Source organism: Gymnogyps californianus, chromosome 7, assembly GCF_018139145.2.
Source record: "Gymnogyps californianus isolate 813 chromosome 7, ASM1813914v2, whole genome shotgun sequence".
Taxonomy (NCBI): Eukaryota; Metazoa; Chordata; class Aves; order Accipitriformes; family Cathartidae; genus Gymnogyps; species Gymnogyps californianus.
Window position 1 is genome coordinate 2,968,024 of NC_059477.1, and position 15,600 is coordinate 2,983,623.

Consider the following 15,600-nt stretch of genomic DNA (forward strand, 5'->3'; position numbering starts at 1 on the left):
GCACAGAGGCCTTTAGGCACATCTGTTCTTAAACCATTAGTGATCATTTGTTGGCTACCAGTCAGTACTTTTCAGAAAGTCATTACGGGCACATAACATGAGGTGGATATGTGTGTAAAAATGGAAAGAACTACTTAAATATGCCTGTGTGTATACACAGAAAGAGAACCCGTCCAGAATGTTCCCATTTGGGTGTGCAGAGTTAAGTATCTATATTAACAGCCTGTTTTTATTTCCATGACCCTGATCACAGGTTACTCCTGCTGAACTGAGGGCTGCTATGCGGACTCAGTATCTGGTTTGGAAGCCAAAGGCTTCCAGCTCTGCAGGCACATGTTGCAGAGGCCAGGTGTAAATTTCTGCAATTTTGGCATTTTGCTTGTTGTTTAAATGGTGAACCTGTTTGTATCTTTTAGCTGTGAACCTCTGTGACATGAAGGTTTTCTTAATGTTTGTGAAGTGCCTGAGATTTTGCTTCCACAAATAAATTAATAGGAGTAATAACATCTTTTGTTATATCCTATGTAAAGTAACAGTCTGGCTCGGAGAAACTTAGTAAAACTTTCATGCCATCTCACCATGCTTTCCTTTAAAGCCTTATACGAAAACATTTGGAAAAAACGCAAGGTATTATGCATAGAGATTAAAAAGGTTCTTGAATGAGACAGACAATTTGTGATTTGAGTGTCGTGTGTTTGAATGCTCATATGTGGTACGAAAATGTTGGGTGGAAAGTTAATGGTACTGGATGTTGGGGCAGTCATGTAGTGAAGAAAACCTGCCTTTATTCTTCCTTCGACTGTGATGTCCATACTATGGGCTTGTGCCCATAACTGTTGACAAATTTGTACTATGTTTTTCGCTCGGGCAAATTGTGATCTTGCACTTGAATTATATCTATGCTCAATAATTATTGGCTGCATCGCTAATTCATAAAAGAGGAATTGATGCACACAACATTGAGCGCTACTGCTGCGCAGCCATATATTGTGTGCCGCAGCTTCTGTTGCAGGTAGGATCACGCATAATACGAGGTACTGACTTACTGGGTGATTAACAGAAAGCAACCAGTATAGGATTGTGAATCTTCCAGTTTAATGATTTCCATTGTAAGTTTACTGTTTCCTTCGTGCATAGATTGGAATATTCTGGTTTGTAACAAAAGGGAGGGTTGTAGCAGACAGGTAGCTGTGCACTGTGGCTACGAATATTTGTTGTGTCACGGCTTTTCTGTCAAAACAAGATTCTTTAGTTCTCAAATTGGGTGTCAGGCCCTGAAAATTGTCAAGATTGGAATCTGCACTGTAAAGACCATATTTCCATTGAACTTCAGGGAAGGTTGGAGCTACAGAACAAGCCGGGCACTGTCTTGAATGGGACAATGTCAAAGTAAAGCTACAAGTTTAATCTGCTTTAAAATGTCAAGAGTTAACTTTTTGGGGCATTCTTAAGTTTGCAGTTGAAATCCCTTTAGCTGGCCCTTTTTTTGACTCCAAATTAGCGGTGAGAATCCCAGAATGTGACAGTTCAATCCCCAGAAGTGAACACAGCTAAATTCAGCTGCTATCACCTCCTTTCCCTAGGTCTTATTCATGTCCTTTATCTGTTAGCAATTTATCAGAGCTGTAACATAACATGAAACACATGTTAGCTTGCTCAGAGACCATTTCCCATCCACACTATGAAAATTATTGAACGTGGGAGAGATTTACAATGTGCTAGGCAGTCAAAACCTGTCTTGAGCTTGCCCAAACGTGCATCATCTCAGTACCTTGGCTGCCTCTGTGAAAGGCAGGACGAAACTGGGCTTCACCGTACAGTTGCGTGATTTTTGCAAGAAGGTGACTACGCGGAGCAATATTGTAGTCACAGTACAATTGCGTAGCGAGGTCCCTGAACTGAATGTGGTTTCCTTTAGTGCTGTATTCTTCTGGGACATGATCTATCAGAGATCAGTGGCATGAAGGGAGTCTGTTTTCCTTGATGTGCTTGATAGGGATATTCATGCTAGGAGCTGCCGGTAGGGAAGCGCACCACTGAGCGTCCCAACTCGCAGTGTTTGGTGCCATTCTGAATAGCCCAAAACCTTTTTTCCATATTATCTTTACACTGAACCTAACCAGCCCTTCTGCTCATGAGTCGCCACATCCAGACTCCTCAGTGCCCAGAAAAGTGTACTAAACCACAGGGGAAAAAAAAAATATATTTCTGGGAACAAAAGCCCTTCTACCAGCTGCTTCTGAAGGATGAGGACAAACTACCGTTTTTCTTGTAGTAACTGATTCACATTATTAAGCTTAAATTTGGAGCATTTCTTCCTAGTGAATGCTAAGCTATTGCAGACTTCAAGGTGATTCAAATCTGAAAACAAACCTGCATTCCTGGAAGTACCCATGTGAACTGGTTTAATAAAAGACACTGTTTTCCTTGCAAGCTTTGAGTCTCAGCATATGGGGTACTCAATGAATTTGTCAGACTTTGGGAGGGCCTGTCTATCACTATAAACATTTGATAGACTAGACATGCAAAATCTTGGATGCCTCTACAATTTCTCTTACGATCTGTAAGTACAAAAATGGAATTTGATAGTGACAAAACTCAGTTGTTCAGACATGGTTCTGTTTAGGGAGAGGCCCCGAAGTGTATTGTTTAGAGTATGGAAACTGGATAGGAATAACAGAAATTCAGAATCCCTGTGTAAAAAACAAAACAAAAGCTTAATGTATCAGTATTACCTAAATATTCAGGAATTGATATGTACCTGGGGTACGAATTGAGTTTAAAGTCAGTTCTGAGGATAACCAGACAATAAGCATGGATTTTAAACAGTCGTAATCAATCATCAGGCTGACTTGAAATACTTGCCAAATCTTGAAGCGTAGTCAGGTCTAGGAATCAGAATGATTTTTTGGTAAACTTTGCAGAAAGGTTTAAGATTAGCATCGAAGGGACGGTTGGTGGTTCCCACTAGCAGCACTCTGTCCTGTGCTTTCAAAGCCTTAAGGAATTTGGGGAGGATCTTTTCCAGTCGTTTTGGGTTCATCTTCAGCAAGTACATGTAAATACAAGGAGGAAAGAGTTGTTACTAACAGTGGCGGTTTAGAGTTAATGAGGTGAAGTTGTAGACATGCTATATACAACAGGATTTTGTGCTTTTCTTACTGGTCTAGTTGCATTTAGTATAGGCAGACTAGATGCTCAACCTAAGTAGACAGCCTCTGTCTTCTGAAAGTCAGGTAAACGCTTGATTTCTGCTTACGTATCGGTGGGTTTGTGCTAGTGCCTTTCACTATTGAATTTGCTGGTCCTGTTATTGAAAAGCAGGAAGGAAACAACTCATTTACAGAAGGAAATCCTGATTTCCAGTTGAAGGAGGAATATTGCTTGGACCTGTGCACCTGATGAACCTTAACAGATAGAAAAACTGCCAGGGTATGTAACCTAGTCTGGAATCCTCCCAGCTCTTGGAGGTTACGGTCTACCAACTCCTACCCATGGTTTAAATGTGAAAAATACACTCCCTAATTTTTGCTGTGATTTCTAGCTTGCTGAGGCTCTAACCTGAGAACGCAAGCTCTTTGAACTCAGGATTCATTTCTGTGCGATAATTTACTATTTGACTTTGTAACGAATATTTAACAACTATTTACAGAACAGATGAGTATTGAGCAAAACCTGTTGTTGGATAGTTATGTTTGATAACGTTCAAGTGAATATTGGTTGGAGAAGCTTAATCAAATTGCTGTGGTGTCACTCTACTGTTAATAAAGCTGTAAGTGAATAACTGAGTTAGGATAGTGTATCAGAGAAGTCCTAATGACTTGGAAGCCTCTTTTCAGAAATGACTCAGACTTAACATCCAAGTCACCAACACTCACTTGAAAACTTTACTCTCTAGATCACCTTGTGATTTAGGTGGGTTTTTTTTTTTTTTTACTATATAGTAGGCAGCTTCCTGAGAAACTTGAGCTTCAATTTCAGATCAGTCTTCCTTAATGTCAATAAGGAAGAAACTATGTCCTGCAAACCTGCTCAGCTGAAAGGCGGTAATAAACATCTGTGAATCTACATTGCATGTATAATCTTTGTGATCCAATTTTTCTGTTGTCTGCAGTAGCAGACAGCTGCCAGAAAGGAGACAAAGCTCTGTTCTTTGGAGTGAAGGGGGAGGAGGGGAGGAGGTTTAATCATCAACAGAGGAGGGGAAATCGGTAAGAAATCCCAAAAATCTTGGGGCAGTCACACAGTTATTTTCTAGCTAAACTTGTCTTAATTACAATATGTCTGTTTTCTCATTCTGTTTATTCTCATGGTCATACTATGCATCTTCCTAAGTTTGCCAATTGCTTAATCATGATAATGAGTTGAGCATGTCTTAGCACCCGGGCTTAGGTCCCACTTTGGAGCATGGGCATGTGGCTTGCCAGGACAATGCAACCGGCTCATGCTTTTGCTCTTGGATGAACTATTCCTGTGGCCATCACTCAATGCCAGCTGTCATCTTTTGATCCCCTCCTCGTCGCGCCTATGCACCCAATGCTCCCGGGAGAGTGGGATGCCTGCTCTTACTCCCAAAGAAGGTGCCTTGTAAGCACAGTAGGACTGCCCTGGAGCAAAGGAGAAGTCTTGGCTTTTCTCTCGCTCCAAAAGAAAGGACGTCGCTCTGTCCACACCCAAACAGTCTGTTTGCTGTCTGAGGGCACGACTTCAAATCACAAGCTCTTATCCAAACTTTGCCATTCCCTTGTTGGGAAGCATTTGGTAATGAACTTGACTTCTCTGACGATTAAACAAGCTGCTGTTACATATCTACCTTGGAGGTTTTAGCCAACCTTGCCATTTTTGCTCTGTCAGGGAGATGTGGTCACAGCAATGACTGAAATGTGAATTTACTTTGTTTTTAACACATTTTATGCTGGCTAAATTACTCTCTGTGATTTATATATCTGTTGCTACTCATAGGCTTCAAGATTTCCTCCTTTTCGTGTGTATTGGAAGGAAGTACAAATGTTCTCTAAGATGTTTTGAGACATCAATACTGCTAGAAAAGTGACAATTATGAAATTATTTTAGGTTTGGAGGTGGGGGGGTTAGAGGAATCCCATCTCACTGAAACGAATGACAGAAAATAGTTGTTTCAAGTGAGACATGGTGTTTTCTGGGCTTGCAGTGTATCTTCTGCTGGAAGAACTGACTCTATCAGGAGATACAGAGAATTTTTACAACAATTGTCTGACTCCCGTTTCACCTCTTGTGAAAATAAGTCCTAATTTATCCCCTGCATTTAGACCATCTTTTTTTTGGGTGACAAATGATATTCATGGATTCCCACTGATCTGGAGTTGGTTACATCAAGTGTTCATTGCTCAGCTGGTAGGAATCTTAATTTTAAGTGATTGAACCAGTATCAGAGACGAAGCTAAACGCTCCACTCATGTTAAGCCTACTAAAGCCAGACTGGCATTTATGTGTCAGCAGCTCCTGTTATGCTTGTGAAACCAATGTGTGTCCATAGTGTACACGTTTCAGGAATATGTCCTGAAAGCTAATAATACCTCCTCCACTTTGAAAGAAATGTGTCAGTAGCAAGAGGGGCTGTTGAAGAGGCAAGCTATGATATCCCACGTGGACCTGAGCTGGACAAAAGTGGGGTGAATTGTGAAGGTGACCCCTATTTGTTTAACTATGAGTGGCTGAACTGCTTGCACATCATCCTTGGCAACTGGGTTTACCATAATGTATTTGCTATTTGACTGCTTTGCATCCTTTGGGGAGGACTGGAGAGAGAGAGAGAACTATTCTAGTGGGTATTTGATGAATTTAAGGCTTCTTTTTACCAGGTTCTTGGTCACGGTGCCAGAAACGTCACACTGGGATGAGCAAGGTGACTTCCACTCACTTTGGCTTCTGAGGGCTGAGCTTAGCTGATCTTCTCTGAAATTCTAGTGCTCCTAAGGAGGGGTCCCCAGACTGCCAGTTACCACTGCCTGGCTCTCCTGTTTCATGCTCTCTGGCTCCAAATATCGATTATGTTGTGAACTATCTTGGACATGAGTGATTTCAAGCCTGGAGCCATCCATTCCCACCAAGAACACCAGAGACCTTTTGTTAAATACCTGCAGGTCTTGGGATGCGATAGCAGGGGCAGAGGTGATACACCCCTGACTCTGAGGTGGGCAGGATGAGAAATTTTTCCACACTGGTAGCTATCAAAGCAGACCAAGATCGTGAGTACTCCAGGCAATCTTTGGCCCCTAGTCTTGATTTTAATCCCCCATCTGCACTTGCTGTCAAGGTTTGAGCCCAAGCGAAAGGTTCCCTTTTGGTGTGGGGACCACTGGAGGGCACTGACCACTGCACACCCATCAGCTCATACAGCCCTCACAGAAGTAACAGCCTCATCCGAGGTGATGCTTCACTGGTCTTCCAAAATACAGGCTTGTGTCCATCCCACAGTCTAAATGTACAGGACTCGCCTTAAGAAAAAAGGTGTAATTTTTCACAGGGAGTTCTAAAAGTAAAATATTTTGCAAGCAGCATGAATCTAATCAGGATTTCAGGTGAATTGCTCTCTGCTGCGGTGGTTGAGTTGCCGTGCCTATTGGGCAGTGTTTTAATTTTCTTTCTAGTGGGGAAGCTACACAAGAGAGGAAGGAATGGAAGCAGTGGCAATAGGACTCCTGGGAGCCCAAAGAAAATAATCTGTAAACGTAACTATTTAACATAGGCTCTTTGTTTTCACAGTGGAAATTTATCCTTGTTCCTTTATTGTTCACTTTGGCTCCATGCAATTTCTCAAATTAATAGAGCTGAACAATTTAAGCTTATCTTAACTTTTAGTTTCTTGCCTCATACTTTGAAATTCTCCATTATTCTCTTCTACTTTCCAGTGCACTGATGAGCAGTGACTGGACTATTTTTAAATAAAGCAAGTATAGGTGTAGGAGAGAAATGTGACCTCTTGGGGGCTCTTAAGAAGTCACAAGACTCTCTTAAAAGGAAAAAAAGTTAGTGAGACAAGCTATTATCAAGCAAGCTTTGGCAGGTCTGGTCATACTGGTATGTACTAAGCTAAGAAATACACTTGTTCCTTTGTGTCGGTTGTAATGCAACAGGAGAAATTATCTGCACCAAAGTAAAAAAAGGAGCAACTCACCTCTCCTTCAGCCTTCGGCACTGCTTTAGAGAATATTTTATCTGTGTCTCCAATCCACACGACTGAAGGCTGCAATTGCTTAGCCACCTAAGAGAAAATGAGGGAGAGAAGGCAAGAAGTTGATTAAAATGGCTACAATTTCATACCTGGGTGCCTATAATTATGCTTTTGAATTGACATTTCAGCAGTTAAAATTAGCCCGATTTATTTTTTTCCAGAAATGTTCAGCACTCATGGATAGCACTGGCTCTGCTCAGCAGCCTTGGCAAATCGAACTGTTTCTAGTTAGGCATCTAACATTAAGAACCCAACCCAAATGGGATCATTTTGCCTGCTACGCTTCTCTTTCATTTCTCAACCCAAATTCAGTCGCAGTTCTGCAAAAGGAAGCCTGGACTTGGAGTTCAGTGGCAACCGACAGACCACCAGCAGCTTTAGACTGGCTGCCCGTGCCCGTAGGATCCCTCCCTGGTTTTCCGAGGGCAATGCAGATAGGGAGACAAGCAAGCCACGGCTGTTGCATGACAAGTGAGGGTACTAATCTTTAAGCAAAACAGGCCGATATGCAATCTTCTGGCTTACAAAACAGCATTTACTTTGCAGTTAGCCCAAGAATGAAAACAGAACCTGTTAAATTTGAAGGGGGGGATCTACACAAATGGGCTTTCCAGCTCCAAAGTCGGAGGCACTATACCTCTGGTTCACAGCAGGATGGCAGCAATGCTACAGGCTTTTTCACATCTTGCACTCTCCCTATTGCTATAGAAACGCCAGTGGTTTAGACATTCTGCTGCCAAATTTTAATCACTTTCCAGTGGCTCTCAGACGTGCTAGTTTGCTCGGCAACAAAAGTGATGGCTTGAGGAGTCAGTGGGTAACGAGAGAGACAGCATTCTTCTGTCCTGCTTCCCCCCCCCGGTTGAAACTGCTGCTTCCAAGAAGGAAGCTCACAAAATTGATAGGTTGTATACATCATAAGCTCGGTGTCTGATTGACAGCCAGTGCAGGAAGAATTAAGTCAAGAACATCTTCCTTCAAAGCACCGCAGTTCATTTTTATGGATGCATTTCAAAAGCACCAAGTGTGTGCGTGTGTGTCTGTACGGTAAAAATGGATTGAAGATAGGGGAAAAGAATAGTAGATGAGGGCTGTTAAACTTGTTTGCTCTGTTGTGCTGCTGATGGGGTGAAGTGGAAACAATGCCATCTTCGGCATGTGACACTTTATTTGCGGTAACTCGTCAGTCCTAGAATATGTCAAGTGGTACCTCTAAGTTCAGAACGCTTTCACTGAGGAAAACTGAGCTTTTTCCTTTGTTGGAAGGCAGGAACTCAAATGTTTAGCATTAATAATGAGAATTAAAAAAATAAAAACATATCATGAAAGGTAATGTGAAAATCCTGCTGAAACTGATGTGTGGACCTAGGCAGTTATGTGAATGTTTATCTGCATGTACAACTTAAGGGGTAACTTCTCAGTCCAGCAGTGTATTGAGTATACAAGCTGGAATGAAATGACAGATTAAAATTGTACGGCAATAATATCTGCCATTTTAAGGCCAGAGGCTTTTTTATCTATCACCTAGTTATCTATTTTCAGAGGTATGTTTGGCGTATTCCTAAGCCTGCACGCACTCTGCAAGGTACGTTTGAGAGGGCAAGCTTGTGGCTTTCATTGAACTGAGCTGTGCAGCAGCCTTAGACTCAGGGTTTTTCTGCTGAGTATCCTGCTGGTCAAGGGCTCGGACACCTGCAGAAAATGCAAGTCAGTCCTCCTGATTTGCACTTGCAGGTGAATTCAGTTAGCTCCTGGATGTCTGCAAATAGGCTAGGAGACAAGTGGTGAAAGAAGTGTAATGTGGTGGCATGATCATGTAGCAGAGATGGGATAACTGACATTCTTTGTGAAAATTAAGACTTGGGAAGAAAACTATAGGTATAGTTTAAGTTGCTAAAAGAAACCTACAGCTTCATAAAGAACTGCATTTGCATTTCGTGCACCCACTATGAAATCTACTGTGATGTGTGGGAACTCGACTCAGAGATCCTTACTGAACTCGGCACTGCTAATGAATGGATTATCAGCTGGGGCTTTCTGATAGTGACTTCTACCTTCCGAAACATAAGATAACAACCATTTTTTCGCTCCTGCTCTGTGTGCCTGGAGAGGGTGTCTGGAGGGAGATGAGGCAGTGGGAGACCGTTCCCCTTGAAGCCTGCCTTTCCCCCGAGGGAAGATCGGGCTGGTGGCATGTTGTCTCCTCAAGTTTACAGACTGTGTGTGCACGCATTACCACCCCAATAGGCTCTGTCACCAGGATCTGCTGTTATTGTGGTGCTTTCTCCCCGCTTTGCTCGTGTTTATGACCCTGTTAATGTCTCAGCTGCTGACAAGGGTTACTTCTCTGCTACTGCATGTGCTAATCTTAATGCAAAGAGGGGCTGTGCATTTGCTTCCTAAGGAGAACAGTCCCCTTCTGGTATTTTTGCTTTGTGCGGGTAATGCAGCTGTATGACGTCTGGGGAGCCGCGTAGCTGTTCTGCCATATATTCTCCATACCTGTGTGTCTGATGCTGCAGTGTGATGTGACAGGGGGAATAAGGGTGGGGGAGGTCACAGAGGCTATAAAAGCTGTTGGCAATGGCTGAACTCTGCTTGTGTACTTCAAAGGGAACCACGTTGCCCTTTCAGTGGGGCCACTGCAGTCAGGGAGGTGCAGACCTTCCCCATTTGGCTCTGAGAAGACTTCTGTGGTTAGCAGCCCTCTAAAATGGAGCCTTAAGTTTTAAATCGGACTATATTTTCATTTTAACTCTTAAGGAAGAATGCTCACTGTTGTCACACCTGTCACGTTTTTTGTTCCCTTTATTTCCCCACTGAGTAAGTGGAAATACAATGAATAACCTTAGTTCTGGCTCTTTCTTAGAGATACTTTCCTGTGCTTTCTGTTTTGAGGCAACAATCTAAATGTATAAAGTGGCCTGCATATATTTTTCTGGTGTCGACACACATTAATACGACACACTGCATTTGGGCCCGGCTGTTTCTTTTTTTTAAAGACTGAGCAGACACCCAGAATCCATCGGCATCTAATTTAAATTGTTGGCAGCTACGTAGCAGACTGTATATCCCCCGTGAAAGTGCTTCATTTGAATTATCCATGGACAGTTTGAATCCATGGATAATTAAATGCACTGTACATAATTAATTTGTAATTGAAATTTTATTAGCTTTGCTGCATTCCACACTTTGTCGGAGCTGCCAGCAGATGGCTCCTTAACCCTTCTAATACCGCACCGAGCCAGCAGCCGCCTGCCCTGCAAACCGCTCTCCGACGGGTCACGGAGGCTTGATTTGCTCTTCAGGAAAACTGAGTATGAAAAAAGCCTTCTCGTCCTGTTGTCTGTCAACGTTCATCAAAGAGCATTTTTGAAAGCCTTGGGTTAAAACTTCTCAAACTTGAGAGCCCGAGTTTAACAGTTAAATTGCTACACTTGAAAATACAGAAACTTGATTCTTGCAGGGCACATGTGCACAAGGCTCCTCCAAACTTGAAGGCTTTGATGGAATTTTTTTAAAAGGCCCAAGACTAAGATTTTTCTGGAAGCTCTAGTTGCCGCTGAAAACTGCTCAATACTCTGGAGTTTCTATTCACAGAAATGCTTCAAAGCAGCTAAAGCAGCAAGATGCTGAAACCTGTGATTAGACCTTATCTGTGGGAGCCTCACCAGGCAAATATTCCAGTGCTACAGTGACGATGCCACTGTATTCTGGCTTGTTAGACAGAAAATAACTACCGGATACTGTCTTCCAACATGATGCATTTCATTTTTTGACATTAGAGTAACACAATGTAAAGCTGCTTTGTCACAGAAATAACACTGTATATTTGAGCGCTGGTGACATTTAACGCTTCAGGGGTCCTGGCTTCTAGCAGGCTGAACTGTACCAAGAGAAAAGAACTGCTCTGAGATGCCTGGAAGGAAGGCTGACTCTACTGTTCCCAAATTTCAACTGTAATGGAAGAGTCTTGTGGGGCACGGAAATGCTAAATACACGGAGACTTCTGTCAAGGTACTAGGGTAAACTGTACCTGGTTCTTCAGATTGCCAGAAAAATGACCTGTCTGAAGGGACAATACAGTAGTGGTTACGAATAAATGAACCTGATACAGTGGGGAAAAAAAAAATTAATGACAGACTTCAAAATTATGTTGCCTCTAAATGCTGGGATTATATCATTTAATCTTAAACTCCACTGTATTCCTTTTTTGGTATAACACTTTTATAGTCACCTCTGACTTGCTAAATAGCATAACCAAATAGGCTGATAAGAGTCCCCTAACAGTGATGGTGTTGAAATATTTCTGCAGCTTGCTGCTCTGTAAAAACTCCTTGTTCAGTAGAGATGGCTGCACAGCACACACTGAGCTGTTGATACACATACACGACTTCTCCGCTGGTATTTCCTCCTGGCCACCTCTTCCCCAACCTTTTAGCCTGGTCAGTGTTGCACTAATAACGTTTTCCCATGTGTGGCTTTTCGTACAATGTGCTTTCTGTGTGCTGCTGCGGTCCTGGTAAAGGACCCGAGAGGGGTTGTCTCACTCTGGTAGTGATTAACCTGATGGCTGCCTTATGGTTGCTAATGGAAGGCCAGTGCTTGTCATTTTTATTGCCTTGGAGTTAAGCCTTATGAACTACCTGCATTTTTACACTTCTGTGTCGCGGAGTCGTGCATTCTACCTTCTCTCCTCAATCCTTTCTGGATTTGTTTTTGTTTCTATGCATCCTTCGCTACCCTTCTTTGCGTCTTTTATATAAGCTGTTGCGCTGCAGCAAGGTTTTGTGCCTTGATGGGAACACGGGAGAGCCAAGCCACCGGTTGGTACGAGCTGGCAGAGAGCTCCACTGAGCTCAGGCTGGCTCAATACACGGAAACTGTGGCTTAATTGAAATATTCCAGCATGTTCTGGTTCATGCTTGAAGGGTGAGTTTTGTTTTGGGGACTGCTGGGAAGGAGGCGCTTCTATATTAGAGACAGATCCTCTCTTTTCACTCTGAAGCAGAGCTGACCTGGCAGGCTTTGCTGTGTCTTTATGGAGAACACAAGTGCTCAGGCTTGGTGTTTGCAGCTTCTTTCAATAGTTTTCCTATTCAATATTAATCTTCCTTACATTTCCTTTGAATAGGCAGATTGAAATGTTGGTGTTTTCCTGCTCTGGTATGAGAAGTCATTTCCTCCGTATGACATTTAAAATGCCTGCTTTGAGTAACACGCAAGCCTCTCTCTCGGATCAGGGCTGGTATGTCTCTTGCAAGTCTCCTCCCTGAAACAAGGGAGGGGGGGGCGAAAAAGAATTTGGCTCTTGCATCTGAAACAAATTAAAGTTTCATTTTTTTTCCGATGCTATTCACTTGTTTAGGGTGTCTCCCATGAAACAACTGCCAGCAGCCAACACTCGGTTATGGCCTGAAAGTTTCCTAATGGTCATTTTATGCTCTCCAGAGTTTCATTACGGAAACTCCGTTGTTTGCAGATGTGACAGGTAATTGAAAATGCAAGGTTACTTCACCTTTATCACAGAGCACCATTAATTCTTATTTACTAAATCTTGGTGTTTAACGATGGTTACATGGATCATAAGATAACAGAAAAAGAACTGTCATGTTTCCTGTCATTCACTTACAACTATAAGCGGAAGGTCTGTATTCTGCTTGACTAACTCTATATAAAGGCACTTCTGGAAAGCTGGAGTAGAAAGCTTGCTTGACAACAGTCACAGTTGCTGTTTGCAAAAAACCGTGACCATGATGTGGTGAATCTTTCAATGATCATCTGCATGCAAGGCACTTTAACAAGGTGTACTATGGTGTGTCAGACTGAGCTGTGAATATTAAATACTACATGTCAGCTGCAAGATACCATTTGCTTTCATGGCTTGTCTGCTATATGTGCCACTGTATATTTGGATTATTGTAAGACTGCAATATGTTTACACCAGACTTTTTTTAGCATGGTGAAAAATAAACTTTTTTTGGGCAAATACCAGTCTTCAGCTTCCTCTTGCCAAGGAATTTGTTTTCCATGTGTTTTGCCCTTGTGTTTGCTTCAGCTTGGGTGACAGTAGAGTCCTGCAAATCAGGATGTAAAAGATACCTTATCCTTCGATTCCTTGTGAAACTTTTTCCCTAACATAGAAACAATTTCCCTTCCTGCAACTTGTGTCCGTTGCCTCTTGTCCTATCGCTGTGCACCTCTGGAAAAAGTCTGGCTCTGTTCATTGTATCACCCCATGAAGCCCTGGGAACAGCAGTTAGACTCCCTCTTGCTCCAGCCTTCTCCTAGGCCGAACCAACTGGATTTGTTCAGCTTATCTCATGCACTCCAGCCCCCTTATCTTCATGCTCTCCACTGGACCTGCTTGCTTGTCAATGCCTGTCTTGTAACAGGGTAGCCCAATACTGGACACAGTGTCCAGTTGTGGTCTCCATAAGTGCCAAATAGCAGGGAATAATTAATTACTTTAAGAGGTTGGCTATACTCTTGTTGATATAGGCCAGTATTTGGCTTTTTGCTGCATGGACATGCTGTTGACTCGTGTTCAACTTGCTGTCCTTTAGAACCCACAGTCCTTTCCTGCAAAGCTGCTGACTATTTGGTGGGCTACAGCCTGGACTTCTTTGTGCTGCTGCATGGAGTTACTCTGTCCCAGGTGCAGGACTGGGATACTGGATGGGAGCATTGGATGTTGTAAAGAAGCAGCAACCATGGCAGGACAAATGGAGTGGATGGCTGTGGCAGGGGCTTGAGAGTTCCCGAGGCAGGGAAAATGAGACGCATTTGGCATTGTGAAGACCAAAAAAAGAGGGATTGTAACTGCAGAGATGAGAACCCGTGTAGATGAAGGATTGGTTCCAGCCTGGCTCTGAGAACCTACAGAATCTGAGTCGAAATTATCAGCAGATTGGACAAATCATTGACTCAGCCATGGGGACAGAAGGTGGCAGGGAGAGGTGAAACAACCAAAGGAATTAGGAATGGAAATTGAACATAGTTGATTTGAATGATGCTAAGGCAGGCCGGTGCTATGTCAATATGAGTTTGCACAGAAATGAGCATGCAGACGATGTATCCCTTGGCAAGAGATACTCTGTGCTGTGCCGTTTGCTCTGTTGTTAAAGGAGCAGAGTTTGAAGCAGTACTGCTGTTGCAGTTGGAACAAGTCACCTTTTGATAAGCAAGTGCCTGGACACTCCTTATTCCATGTGATTGACTGCGAGCAACTTCCATCCTGGTAACTCATGGAGGTTCACCAAAGTGTCATTGCTTCTTTTGTAAGAGCTACAGCAGAGAAGTAAGCTTGGACCGCTCCCCGTAATTTTGGGGGAAGTGTTGGATAATGTTTCCTTTTGTTCTTAAGTAATATGGAAAAAGTAAGGGTTTTTATATACCTGTATCTAGGCTTATGTACATATATAATGCGTGTGTAGATATACTGACATATCTAATGTGTATAGATAGACACACACATTCATGTATGTTCCAGTTATTGTATATGTTTTTTTATATATATATACCTGTATACAAAAAAACCTTAGTATCTTCAGCTGGAACCTTCTATAGCAGTAAAAAGGCTGCCCTCCTTTCTCCTGTGTTTAAAGGCCTTGTAGAGCACAAGGGACAAATGATGGAAAGGATGGTGTGTGTGCTGTGCCTGCAGCCAGACACGTGCTTTGCTATTGATGAGGGCACAGAAACTAAGTGGAGAAGGGTGAAATCTGCAGAGCGGAGGGAGGAGAGGGAGTATTAGCTCAGTGTAATGGCACTAGCTTGTGTCAGGGAGCGCTAGACCCAGTGTCAGCGTTACGGCATCAAAGGTGCATGATCACAGCGCCGGCGCTTTTCCTTAGGCGCTGCTCTGACCAGCACGAAATGGGGTCCTTGGGGATTGCTTTGCTTTTTAACTGTGAAACCTGTCTTTTCTGGGGACGGAGGCACCTGTCACAAAACCTGCTATAATACTGGATTTAATAAAATACATCTGATAAATCCCAGGGAAAGCCAATTGGAATTCAGTCTTTTAGTAGGCCTCTGGCACTGGAAAAATATTGTATTTGGCTTTTTCTAGTGTAAGTGCTGTGTTTTTTCTTTCTAAGAGTATTTCGTCTGGAAATGTTTACCAGCTTCCTTCCTTAGCAAAAATGCTGAGGACTTAGAATGTGGAAGAAATCCTGCCAGGATAGTGTCTTTTTTTTTTTTTTTCTGACGAGTATTTGGGATATGTTCTTCACAGTTCATATGCCTTCTTTCATTTCCAGACTTCTCATGCATTTCTGTTAATGTAATCCTGAACTAGGATTCCCTCTTTTGAAAAGCTTGCTGATAGGTAAACAGAGAGCAGCATAGGGGAGAGCTGTTTTACAGCAACAGTCCCAGAGAGG

The 15,600-nt window shown here is 42.7% G+C and overlaps 1 protein-coding gene and 1 long non-coding RNA gene across 4 annotated transcripts in view; one reads left to right on the forward strand and one right to left on the reverse strand.

Moving 5' to 3' along the window:
* Window positions 1–15,600, forward strand: part of LOC127018447 (uncharacterized) — a 76,389-nt gene that overhangs the window by 13,224 nt on the left and 47,565 nt on the right. The window lies entirely within an intron of this gene.
* IQCA1 (IQ motif containing with AAA domain 1) overlaps window positions 1–15,600 on the reverse strand; it is a 111,186-nt gene that overhangs the window by 5,434 nt on the left and 90,152 nt on the right. The window contains exons 16-17 of the mRNA XM_050900057.1: window positions 7,157–7,243; window positions 2,866–3,043 (exon numbers count right to left, since the gene is read on the reverse strand). Of these exons, the coding sequence (XP_050756014.1) occupies window positions 2,866–3,043; window positions 7,157–7,243 (265 nt within the window). The remainder of the gene's footprint in view (window positions 1–2,865; window positions 3,044–7,156; window positions 7,244–15,600) is intronic.